Raw genomic sequence first — 13,718 nt, 5'->3', positions numbered from 1 at the left:
GAAATCGATCAAGTTCGGCACGGCCCGCGAATGCCCCTCCCTTGGCGCCGGCCCTGATTCAGCATGGTGGGCCGCATTTGGATTCGTGACGGGCCGCGGGTTGAGAACTACTGCTATACACGCAGGAGGATTGGTTGTACCAAATTTTGAATTGTATTATTGGTCGTTCCAACTTGAGGCTCTTTATAATCGAAAGTTTCATGGAGAGTGATTGAAGTTGATTAAACCAAATAGACTCCAAGATATTTTATTTACTGGCGCAGGGAAAAAAAGGTGATAATTTTAAATTTGGTCCGGTTGTGGCTAATTCTATTAAAATCTGGAAAATGGTTGAGCGTCAGATAGGAGGACCCTTCAAATTTTGTAACAGTACACCTTTATGGCACAATTAAAATTTTGTATGCGGAAATCATCCATTTGTCCAACCCTCTTGGTCTTCTTTAGGCGTAAACACGTGCGGTGATATATATGATAACCAGGGCATTCATTTCAAACATGAAGAACTAAATTTTGTTTATCAGAATCCACATATTTAGTCTTTCTTCAATTACGTTCTGCTCTCAAAGCATATGGAGTTCCTTGGGCATCTCCCATTTCCTCTCATCCTATGCGGGATTGGATTGCACCATATTCTGGTCGGCCATCGGTTTCCTTAATATATAATAAAATTATTGATTTCATTACAAAACCACCTTCTATTAAATCTATTTGGAATAGGGAATTATCTGACCTTGATTTGTCTGTCGACTGGGAGAGAGTGTGGTCTAACCTCAGCTTAACATCTAAAAACTTGGCTCATCGTCTTATTCACTTCAAAGTCATTCATAGAGCATACATAACTCCTTACAAAAGATTCAAAATGAAACTACAACCAAATTTTAACTGCCATATGTAATACTGCATCATCAGGTACTTTTCTTCATATGTTTTGGGAGTGTCCTATCGTCATTAATCTACGGACACATGTAAACTGGTTTTATCCTCCTTACTACAAACTGATTGCTTTGCTATCCCAGGTTTATGTCTTCTTAATGATGATTCTGGTCTCTGTAAAAGCTTAATACAAAAGAGAATGTTGTTTGCTGGTTTTACAACTGCGAAGAAGACAATAATACAGAACTGGTTTGCACAGCACATGTGTGGAAAAACACAGCCTCCTGAAAATAGTGACTTGTGAATGTACAACAGCATGAATTAATGGGGCCAAGCCCTCTACTATTGATGCTTGGCAGGGTTTTTTCTTTAACATACTCGATTGTATGAAGGAATGACTTGTTTGTTTTTTTTGTTTTTTTCCTCCCTCTCTTTCTCATTTTTGACTGGACTATTGAAGTGTTGACTATGTCTGTTGTTTTGTTTTGAATGGATGTTGTGATGTAGTGTGTAGAAATGAATAAAAAGTTGATACCAAAAAAAAAAAAAAGAAAGAAAGAAACGTGGAGCAAATTTTGCTATAGCATTTAAACAAATGTTTGGGACAAGTAAGATATTTTTGGGAAAGAAATTATATTTTTTTTCCATCAAGGATGCATTAAAATGGTCAAAAGTCACAGTAAATATATTTCTAATGTTACAGAAGATTTCTATTTCAAACTGATGTTGTTCTTACTTTGCATTTATCGGAAAGTCCTGAAAAATCACATATCATTCTGTTTCCCCAGAAAAGTATGAAAGGCATCGTCAAAATAGTTAATCTGCCATCAGTGGTTCAATTTGAACTTGATGAAGCGACGAGAATACTTTTTGTACGCAAAGAAAATAAAGCGTAAATAATCCAAGCGTAAATAAACGTAGAAAACAGCATATCTGTGTGGTGCGGCTGACACAGAACAGCGTACGCAGTTTGCATCCAGTGGATATTCTCCAAAATGGTGCTTCGGAGACGAATAAAAAGTATTCTCGTCGCTTCATAATGTTCAAATTGAACCACTGATGGCAGATGGACTTTTCTGGGCCTTGACAGTGTTAATTACTTGGCAGTCAATGGGACAGTCACAAGCCTCCCGGTTTTCATCAAAAAAATCTTGAAATTGTGATCCGAAGACGAACAAAGCTTTTACAGGTTTGGAACGACATGGGGGTAAGTGATTAATAATAAAATTTTAATTTTGGGGTGGACTATCCCTTTAAGCAGGCCAACTGTTTTCATGAGAATAATTATAAATAATTATTGAGCAGCAAATCAGCATATTAGAATGATTTCTAAAGGATAATGTGACACTGAAGACTGAAGTAATGATGCTGAAAATTCAACTTTGAATTACAGAAATGAAATACATTTTAAAATGTATTCACATTTTAAATTCCAATAATATTTTATAATATTACTGGTTTTACTGTATTTCTAATAAATTAAACCTTGGTAAACATAAAACACTTAATTCAATAAAATAAAAAAATATATTAGTGATCCCATTTTATTTATTTTTTATCTTTTGGCATCCCTCAAGTTATAATTTTTTTTTTTTAAAAACAGAAAATAATCAAATGAATTGAAGCAATGCCACACCAATTTATTTAACATAGAAACAATTTTAGTCGTACAAATTGTAACAAAAAAAGTGATTTAAATTACTCCTTAAAATGATTTGTTTCATGCTGTAAGATTTCTGATTTGTACAAATTTTTAGGTTGAGCTCAACTGTTAAAGACCCGTCAATGAACTCAAGCTTTTTTAGCTGGGGTGCACAAGGTAACTGAGTACAAAACAATAAAAGGGTGAAGATATGTGCTGGGAAATGCGTTTTGCCCCTCATATTTCTGTGCAGCTGGTAATGATATGACATCATTGGCTCTTCCCCTGACAGCTCAAATTCAATCCAGATCTGCTTCCTGTCCATTCCACCAGATGCAACCCAAGAGAATCGCACACATCTCTTCCTGTTCAACTCTGAAACAATGCTGATCTTCAAAGCCATAAGAGACGTGAGATCTCTTTAATCTCGATTGTTTCTTAATGAGATTACATGGAGAGCAAATCGAGAAAAAGACAACAATAATCTCATGCATTTCCTAGACAGGATAAAAAGAGATCAGAAATGTCTCAAACTGTGCTTAAATTTGCCAAATATCAATGTGCAAGTCAGAGATCTCTATGTCAAATGAATATCAAAAATTGTGATTTAAAATTATAATATTTATTCAAACAAATATAGGTGTAATTACTTTAATCTTTAGGTTTAGCATCCATCAAATGTCAAGCAAAATCAGTAAATAACCAAACGAGATTAAGCAATATTGCATGGTTATTTAGTATACAAACATTAAAAAAATTGATTTGGATTTATTTTCAGGATCAAATAATCTGAGCTGTTATCCACATTGATTTTATAGCTTATACTTAATTTATGTCAAAAAAGGTCTTATTTGCACAGCCTACCCTTAAAAACCCTTAAAAATAAATATAGTTATTATAATTGAATCAATTATATATTAATTTTAATTAGAGATTAAAATAATTCAATTTTAATTAGAAATAATTATTTATCATAAGTATTTACAGGAAAAACATTTGAGACAAAGCTGATCCCTGAATGAGTAACTGAATCTCCATGAATGAACCATCAAGTCAGCAGAAAAATCAACCTCTGAGCAATAAACCTGTCCTCTGGGACATCCCGCATGCATTCACAGCCAAATGCCGGTTCTTCTCAAAAACTTCAGACAGACAGGTTGCAGCGTCCCATCATAACAGTACAAAGACAAACAACCGCACACAGATTTACATAGTTTACATAATCACCCACTAACCGCTCGCTGATTCCACAACTCAAATATTCCAAGAATCCGCGTGTGTCCTCAGGTTGATCTGGGAAGTGTGCGTGTCGCGGCAGGCCTCGGCGTGAGGCACGCGTGGTGATACGCAAGCGAGCGGCAGGTAGATGCGTGAGGTGGTGTTTGCACAGCTGAGTAACAGGAATCTCAGCGACGAGCACGTGGTGAACCCAGATGCTGCCACACCCTGTCAAACACACAGTCCTCACCCTCCTCCATAAAGCCATTACAACTCCAACCACTTCCTCAAGCTCTTTCCACTCACACACGAGCGGATGGCCACCAGATGTGGCTGATTGAGTGTTCTTCTGCTTCATCCTTGACTGTAAATTCACAGTTACCAGCCACTAGTTGTCATATTAGTATTGTTCGTAGTTCAGGTTATATAATAAAAATAATGATGATAATAACAACATAACAAAATCACCAGAACCTGAACTAAAATTAAAATGAAACTGAAAATATAAAAATAAAAGCTCATTCAAAACAGTAATAAAATAATAAATAATGCTAAAATAACACCGTTGTACAGATGCAAATTGGTATGAATCATTTCTTTAAAACTTCTTTGGAAAAATATATCTTTAATTTACTCAAATAATTATTTTTTAATTATTTTTTATTTATAACAATCATGTAAATATTTAAAATAAAACTAAATATAATCACACAGAGTACAACACATATTGGAGAGTATATGATATCCACTTTATTATTATTTATTGCACAATAAAATCTGTACTAGTATCACATACTCGTTATGACAAACTGAACAGTCAAAAAAAAAACGTCAATTAATTCAAAAAAATTTCCCCATGCTTTGCTCAAACATATATAAATTTGTGCTGTCAAATGATTAATCACATCCATAATAATGTGTGTACAGTGTATATTTATTATGTATATATAAATGCACACACATGTAGTACCTATAGCCCATATTTTAAAATTATTTACATGTATTTATATTCATATAATTTGTATTATGTATCAATATATTTAACATATAAACATAACATTTTTCTGAAATACATACATGTTTTTGTGTATATTTATAAATATACTCTGTACACACATATATTATGTAAACAAAAACTTTTATTTTGGATTTGATTAATCTTGATTAATCGTTTAACAGGACTAATATACTTTACTCAAGATCAGAGGCTTGTGGGTAATCTATTCACCTATTGTGGCAACCCATGACTTAAAACTATAAATGACAGTAAAATGTTGAAAAAAAAAATGCTTGTAAATCCTGTCAATATTTTACAGCTCTGCAAGGAACTGCTGCGACCAAAACAGAAATTTGCATCATTTTACATAAATAAAGCCAAACGACGGGACCAGACGAGAGAGAGAGAGCGAGGAGGAAAGAGAGAGCATGGAGAGGTTTTGGTTTTCCCTCACAGGAAGTTGCCTGCCTGTCTGTCTTTACTTTCCTGCGTTTGAACATACGAGAATAGCCAAGAGTTCCAGTAAATGAATACATGCCCAAACAATGTCCTGGATCCTCTGTCTGCTCTCTCCAGAGAGTCAGGACACAAACACTAAACAGAGCAAACTAATTCAAGACGCATTTCAGAGAGTTGCTCAGTCGCTTTAAGAAATTGCATGCTTTTACACTAAGAATTTCAAAGAGAAGTGAATATATTCACTGTATTTCATCAACACAGCAGCCATAACTCCTGCTGGAGAACTTCATTTAGGCAGCTTAATTCACTCGATTACAGAAACAAACAAACTTCAATCCTGCTAATGAGCCTTTTTTCTCTGCTTCCTGATCGTTTTGCTTGGCACACTTTCCACAAAGCGCCAGGCCTTTCTTCTGACCCTGACAGATCTAACGAGCACCACACAAATAATCAGTTTCGCCCACTAAACTGCAACGGCCATGGACCAATTAGCTCCCACTGTTACCCACAAGCAAAAAACTACAACTGCTTCAAAGAGAATGTTAAATGTAATAACAACAGTGAGAACATACAACACAGCAGGCACGGCACTAGCATTATTAAATGAAACACTCCCAAACAAAAACTGAAAGAAGGAAAACAGTAAAGTGCATCTGTTTATATTTCAGGTTAAGCAGTCGTAAAACTAGACACCATCTGTAACTTGCCATAGATGACCACTGGGGAAAAATTCTGATTCTGTTTGCAAAAGCAAACAAAAATGCATTCACATAAACCTCTATTGTACTTACACCCCGTAGACTTCACCTGTACGTCACCTCCAAATACTGTCAACTAATTCTGACTTGTATTTAACCCACAATATTCCTTGAAATCACTGGAAGAAATAAAAACCTGCAGATCCGAAAGACTTGAGGAGGATCAAACATGTGTCTACATTTTCTCTTCTGAGCAAATATCCACAAAGATGGCACACACTGACAGAAGTGTCTTTCTTTATGAGGGAACATAAATAAAAACAAAATATAATCATTGAGAAGATTAATCTTTTGTGAATTGTCAAAAAGAAACACTGCCTTAACTGCATAACTACATAACAGACCCTCTTGATTTCTGTTGAACAACTTCACATGAATGTTTTCTAATAAACCTGGCATTGTATACTACAAATTATTGTTGGCTCCGTTATGCTCCTCTTTAAAAACATCTACAAATGCATAGATGTAAATGTAAATAAATGTGTTTATCATCAGATCATTGCTTCCATGAAGGAAAATATTCCATATTGAATTCATAACACGGCTACTTTGCTCATGCTATTGCATCATATTTGCTGAATAAAATCCAATAAATGTTTCCTACTAATTTTGAGATGCTGATTCCAAAAATAGTCCCTGATTTGCTCTTGCACATCATACTTTTTCACAAAATGATGCATTTTGTAGCATCCGCTGAACTATTTGTTCAATTCTCAGTTGATTTTGAATAAATAATTTTGTCTAATCCAAAATTTTTGACACATGACTGTTTTCGTTATTTTGATAAGTGCATTAAAGCCGACATTAATCTGAAAAAAACCCCCACAAAAAACATGAGTAAAGTTTTTTTTTTATTGCCATTTTTGAACTCAGCATATTTTTTTGCAAATCAGCATATTTTGCTGTGTTATATGCACAAGTACACAACTTCATTTAAACCTGATTTAAAGCATGCACTCATTTAAGACTAACTTGGTTGCAGTTACCAGACTGATTATTAATTAAAGTGATTCATTAAAAGAGCAGACAGTATGTCAGTCACTGAACCACACTCATAATGTTAATGAGTCAGTGAATACTTCAACTTATTGAAAACATGAACTATGAGCATATCTGAACATCAACAAAAAGAGTGATGTAAAACAGACTGAGACGCACTGCTGCAGAAATACACCGGTTCTGGATTCTACTTCTGTGTCTAACCTCGGTTCTAGTTCTGGTTCTAATTCTGTCTCTGCTGTGAAAGACACCTACGCTCCTGAGGACCGCATGCATGCCATTCCTCTCCTCCGCGTGTTCACTTTGCAGATCTGCAGGGATGAGAGTGAACAGCGAGTCCCAATGACCCTTTCCCCAAACTCCCGTCTCATTCCTTGCCTACCGCTCGTTCCACTAACCCACATTACGAAGAAACCTACAGATCACCCGGGTTACCACCGCAGCCAATGCGCTCCATCAAAACCTGAGATCCACTGTTTACCACATGCAAACGCTTCTATAAAGATGATCAGAACACGTTAGGGAAAACAAACCAGTCTCATACGCTGGCTGTATTCGAGTATATATGGGTGTATCAAACGCACCGGAGCGCACAGCTCCGTTACGCGCAACGGAGCACTGAAAAAAACAACATTCCTACACATGTGCCACATTGAATACTGCAGTTTGGATTCATTTTAAAAAGCCACATCTTTCTCTTACCGTAAAGTCCAACAGGAAAGCAGTTTTTTCAAGCGCGCGGATGGTTATGATCCGGTAGTCGGGAGCGCAGAGCGCGCCGGGCGGCTGGTGAAAGCTGACCGCTGCTGCTGCTGCTGCTGGAGGAGGAGGAGGAGGAGGAGGAGGAGGAAACAGGGGGATTTGTGTTGATCTGCAGATTTATTCCTCTGTCAGGGGCTCACCCGCTTCTCCGGCGTTTTCCGTGTGCTCAGAGCCGCCTGGCGACCATTTGTGAAAGGATACGAACAAGTGTGTGTCCAAAGCATAGCCTATTGCCGTTTTCATGACAGATAAGATATTCTTCCTCCAGGGGGCGCGCAGTGGCCCAAAATGCTGAATTACTTCGTTGAAATCCATTGAAATCACATGAATGTTTTATTTCATTCAAGATATTTACAACAACAACAAAAAAAATTCTAATGTAGCTTTATTTCTAGTTCTGTCAGTCTCTGGGTCTGGATTTAATACTGTCTCCAACCTTTGGTTAAGGTTCTAATGCAGTCTCTAGTCCGGTAAAACGCTTTGTGTGTGAGAAAACAAAATGTTATTCATATGTTGTTTAATTATTATTTTAGTTAAGCGTTTACCCCTGGTTCTCTTTAAGTTCTGCCTCTAAATTTGTTGACTTTAGTTCCAGTTCTGGATTGTGTCTCAAGGTCTGCTGAATCTCCCGTTTTTAGCTATTAATACTGTCTGGTTCTAGTTTTAGCTCTGCATCTAGCTTCTAATGTTGAATTTATGCTCGCTTGTTTCTAGTTCTGTCGCTGTTTTGTTTCCATTATTTCGAAGGATCTGATAAACAAATTGAAAGACGAAACGCCTCATCCAGTCATCACAAACGCCTGTGATTGGACCATCCTTGTCAGAGCAAAGACAAATAACGCATATCACGTGATCAGTAGAGCACTTGCGTTTCTTCAGCTGAGGTCTGAACAATCATTTATACTTGAGCAATTGCACTAAAAAGTTAATTGAAACTAATTAGTGATGAGTAGAATAAACAGAAATAAAAGAATTATTATTTAAACTCATCATTCACGACCAATAAGAGACAACTTCCAATAAGCTCCGCCCAATTATTACTCCCACTTTCATGCTATGGACCATTCTACACTTTTACTGTTTTTATTAGTTTTACAGCATCTGTTCAGCACCAGCAGTTATAAAGAAAATGTTTTTGAAAATTAATTCAACGCAATTAAATAATCATTATAAACAACACAAACTGAAAATTCTGAAAAATGTTTATGTAAAATTATAGCCCAAGTAGAAATAATTAAGTAAAAAGAAAATAATGATTAAAGATACAAATCATTTTAACGGTTAATCTAATCTCTGATTCATTTTTAGTCTTCATATCAGTATACAATAGTAACACCACAATGCTGTTCTCTCAGATTGAATGAAGTAGAAGAGGCGCCATCTGCTGGTTAAAATATAATATTTGTAAAATTATTATTTTTTTATATTATTTTATTTTACAGTTTTGTATTGTTCTGGTATATCTGTGATCCACACACTTTCCGGTCCTATTATATCTGTTTGTAAGTGGTTTTATTTGTGGGTGTGTTGTGATATCCACAGTGATACCATATCACTGGAAAATGGACTTTGGGCATCTTTTAAAGCATCACACTAAAAATAAATATAGCATTCAGGAAATACACAACATTTATGTAATATAAACATGCTTTCCTACCTATGATGAGTTTTTTATGTCTGTAACCAATATAAACATTCTTTAAAATGTTTAAAGTTATCTAATGAGCTAAATGCAACAAACTGTATTTTGATTTTTGATCCTTTTCTTTTGCATCACTAAAACTAACCTACGAAATCATCTTGAAATAAATTTTGAAATGAATGTAAAAGATATATTCATTAAAAACAATGAAGAACCTCTCTTGGATTTATGAACATTACTGCTATTGTCATATTAATTATGACTGTACAGATAATAAATGTTATGCCCAAGGCCATCATTCACGTGCCCTGTGATAAAATTATAAACTCCTATAACGCCGACCCTGGTTACACCTCAGCAGTAAAGCAGGACTTCTGTCCCGTCAGAGGATGATTTCTCGTTCTTCTCTGTCTGATCAAACCCACGTCAGTCTCTTTATGATGTTGTGAGCTCCAATATAAATGCCATGACAACACGAGCAGCTGTCCGTGACTGAACAGACGATTACTTTATGACTTTATTGCCCTCCTGGTGATGAGTTGCATTATGTGCTTATCTGAGATCAGTTTTCCACACCAAAGACCAAACCTTTGCCATTGCAGGTACTGGTTTCAGATCAGTGACAAAGTACAACCTATACAGCACCATTTATGACCCCAGCAGCCACCAACACTTCACCTCCTCCCAAGATCTCCCATTTTCCAGCCACAAAGCGACAGGAATCAAGGTCTGCTTGACAAGCTAAAAAACTTCAGGACCTAAAAAAAAAACCCATTACACAGAAACCATGCCGTCTGTGGAGAAACTAGCGCATTTCTTGTCAAGTGCTGGTTTATGTGCAGCTGGAGTTGTTTTATTGGGTTACGGGATGTCGACGGATTGGGCCGATGCCGTCTTGGACTGCGCTCCGCCCGGGAGTGAATTGTTCAATGGAACCTCCAGTCTCAAAACTGGCCTTTTCAACGGCACAGAAACCAAAATCAGATGCCCCAGGATTGACTCACCTGGAAAACCAGTTATCAGTAAGCTTCAAATAAGACTTCAGCTCATTTTCTACGTGCTAGATTATGCAATTTTACATTATATATGTTTACGTACAATTTATTGCCCTTTTTAAACATGTTAAAAATTAATTGAATAATTGAAATAAATAAAATAAAATAACAATTCATTAAATAAATAAGATTAGATAACAAAATATCATACAATCAGCATTTATTTTATGCAAAAATGTACCAAACATATGTTTGTTGGGTTGCAAATGATAACCTATACTCTTCACTCTCAGGATAAAAAAGGTACAAAAGCTGTCCCTGGGATGATGCCTTTTCCGAAAGGTACAAATATGTAACATTGAGGTACTAATATGTACACTTCAGGTACTAAAATCTACATTTAAGGTACATATACGCACCGTTTAGGGGTAAATAAGGTACTTTTTGAAAGGGTACCATATCTGTGACAGCTTTTGTACCTTTTTTTCTGAGAGTGTGTATTGTGCCACATTGTGGTTGAGAAATGTGAGTGGAAAGTGATCCTCTAGATCTGTGTGATCTGTGGAGGAACTGACTTAATACATCCACTAAAAATTACCAAAACCACCAGCTGATTCAACAGACAATGAGCAAAAACGATGAGTGCAGATGCCGTCTGTTTTGATATTTTGTTATCATGTATTTTTTAAATGTGCCGTAAGTGTCTACATACAGTGTGGGGCTACTGTTTATGATATTAATACCAAGAAGCACAGTGGAAATAAATGAAAAGCTAGAACTAAGATGACCTTTGGAATCTGTAGGAATTTGAATCACCATTCCATAAAAATCACATGACCGTTTTATGTCTGGAATTCATCAAAGGTTATGCTATTTTATATCAAACGACATCTTTTATGTAAAAAATCAACGTTTTATGCAATGACCTCATAATATGCTGTATTTTCTCCTCTCTGGCACTTAGTGTTCGACCGTCTGGCGAAAATAGCAGGCGCTCCGGTCATCCTGCACGCTCTGGTTGTCATTCTGTTGGCTCTGGCTCTTTTGGGGTCTGCAGGCAGTATTCTGGTCACACTGTACAACAGCTTCAGTAACCCATATCAGACCTACATGGGACCAATAGGACTGTTCACATGTAGTGGACTCAGTGGTGAGCAAACACTCACTCACACCAAGGCATTTGAATCTCAAACCCTATTTGGTTTGCATTTGACCTCTTCATTTTAATTCTTCATTTAACTCTTTTTAAATGTTTAAAACTATGGCTAAAGGTTTAAATGGTTGTAAAAGTGGTCCCAAGTCCTTTGGGTAAATTTGTGGTCACATTTACCCAGTTACTCAGCTAAATTTCGCAGGCAAAAACCAGTCATTCCAACAGTATTGTACGGAAGCCCGTTTCCGCCACAGAATATAAAAAATAAAAAAAAAAGATAATTCCAATTTTCTGAATTCAGAAATGCGAGATAGAAACTGACTTTCTATATCTTGCGATTCTGACTTTATAACTCACAATTCTGTGAGATAATTTTTTTTTTCTCAACAATTGTTTTTTTAGAGAACAGTTTTTTTTTTATGGAATTTTTTTAAATACATAAACCCGCAATTCTGAGACTCAAAATTTTAAATTATCATTTTAAGTTTATATTTCACAACTTGAAACTTTTTCTCAGAACTGCAATATATAAAGTGCAATTCTGAAAACAAAAGTCATAAATATAGTATAATATATATATACTTCATATTTTGCAAGTCAAACTTTTCTCCACAGAATTGCGAGTTATAAACTCCGAATTTATATCTAGCACACTAAATTCTGAGTTTATATCGCAATTCTGAGAATTGTGAGGAAAAAAGTCTGAATTGTGAGATATACATTTTTTTCTTTCAATTCCGAGTTTATATCTTACAGTTCTGGGTATATATTGTATCTAGTAATTCTGTCTTTATATCTTATACCATTCTGGAAAAAAAAAAACCTGCACATTTTTTCTCAGATTTACGAGAAAAAAAAAAGTCAGAATGGTGAGATAGAAACTCAGAATTGAGTTCTAAGTTTATATTCTAAGTATATATACTCCTTTCAATTCCAAGTTTATATCTCACAATTCTGAATTAATATCTTACACTTCTAAGGAAAATAAATATATATTTTTCCTCAAAACTGCAAGAAAAAAGTCAGAATTGTAAGATAAAAAGGTTTTATCTTGTGGCACAAAAAGGCTTCAGTATGACTGTGAGTTTCTCAAGAAGGTGAAAACGTTCCCCACGCAGATTTCGCTCATGTTCAAGTTGGTCCCCTGAATTCAGTCCATCATACATTTACTCTGTTGACTCTAATAGGTAGTTTTGCGCATGGGAAAGTTTGCTAATGTGTCTTATCTCTTGTCCAGTATGTGTGGCCACCCTGGCGCTGATTCTGTATGTGTCAAACGCCTACCTGGGCAAGATGTTCCAGACGCTGGTGAAAGCAGATGAAGCCAACGTGAATTTGAGGGATCCAACAATTACTCTAAAGGCAGGGTTCTTTCTCCTGATACCGTACATCTGCGTCAACTTGCTGGCCATCCTCGTGGTCTATCTGTACGTCCATGCCGCGTACACTCGCCGCAAAGAGCAGGAGAAACCAACAGAGGATGCGCCCAAAGAGATCATGATGTACTAAAGCCAAAAATCGGTTTAACAGGTGATGATTTTCAGACTGGAGCTGAACTGAGTCCAGTAAAACTGCCACAGTAAATGTGAAGTGCATTGCAAAACTGAACTTAGCTGAATTCTGTTTGTCACAAAAATGTATTAGTCATAGGCTATACATACAAAGGCTTAAAAAGTATTTGGACTCTTAAGTCACACTTTAAAAAGATGCTTTTTGTGTTAGTGTTTCGTTAGCTGTTTTGCATGTGCTGTTTGTTTTGATATTTCATCTAATGCATGTTTTAAGTGTGACTTAAGTGTTCAAATATTTTTATGGGACTTATGTTTAAGAACATTACCATCAAAATATTGTAAAAATGTTTCAGAAATGTCATTTATTTGTCTAGCTTTTCTACTAAGAACCTAAAAATCATGTGCATGACATGTAACTGGTTAAGAAAGCAGTTCAAATTTACTTCTTTCAGTTCCTCTAGACTTTAAGCCAATCTAATACTTTTTTTTTTTTTTGCATATTTTATTGCAGAGATGTGAAAATACTTAGCTCTTATACTATTTATCTGTTTATGCATCGAATATTATATATGAGAAAAAATTGTCTCATTTGCTGTTTTTTTAATAATAAACTGTCAATATATTACAATTCCTGTGTTTCATACATTCCTCCAATATTATGTAAATATTGCTGTAATTATTTAGTACAATAATAAATCTTTTTAGAGTG

General features: G+C 35.6%; 2 protein-coding genes across 5 annotated transcripts in view; one reads left to right on the top strand and one right to left on the bottom strand.

The window, feature by feature from the left end:
* ptprea (protein tyrosine phosphatase receptor type Ea) overlaps positions 1 to 8,424 on the bottom strand; it is an 85,069-nt gene extending 76,645 nt beyond the window's left edge. For 2 of the 4 annotated variants that reach the window (XM_058793557.1, XM_058793556.1), the window contains exon 1: positions 7,649 to 8,424. The gene's annotated coding sequence lies outside the window, so the exon portion shown is untranslated. The remainder of the gene's footprint in view (positions 1 to 7,648) is intronic. The other 2 variants (XM_058793560.1, XM_058793559.1) reach the window with 2 other exon arrangements.
* Positions 8,425 to 10,070: 1,646 nt separating this feature from the next.
* LOC131551451 (clarin-3) lies at positions 10,071 to 13,009 on the top strand. The gene is made up of 3 exons (XM_058794415.1): positions 10,071 to 10,372; positions 11,310 to 11,495; positions 12,736 to 13,009. Exons 1-3 carry the CDS (start codon positions 10,138 to 10,140, stop codon positions 13,005 to 13,007), a joined length of 693 nt encoding a protein of 230 aa, XP_058650398.1. The 5' UTR covers positions 10,071 to 10,137; the 3' UTR covers positions 13,008 to 13,009.
* The last annotated feature ends 709 nt before the right edge of the window (positions 13,010 to 13,718 follow it).

This window comes from Onychostoma macrolepis, chromosome 12 (assembly GCF_012432095.1).
Source record: "Onychostoma macrolepis isolate SWU-2019 chromosome 12, ASM1243209v1, whole genome shotgun sequence".
In the NCBI taxonomy this organism is placed as follows: Eukaryota; Metazoa; Chordata; class Actinopteri; order Cypriniformes; family Cyprinidae; genus Onychostoma; species Onychostoma macrolepis.
Note: the sequence above shows the minus strand (reverse complement) of the source record. Positions and strands in the feature narration are given on the sequence as shown.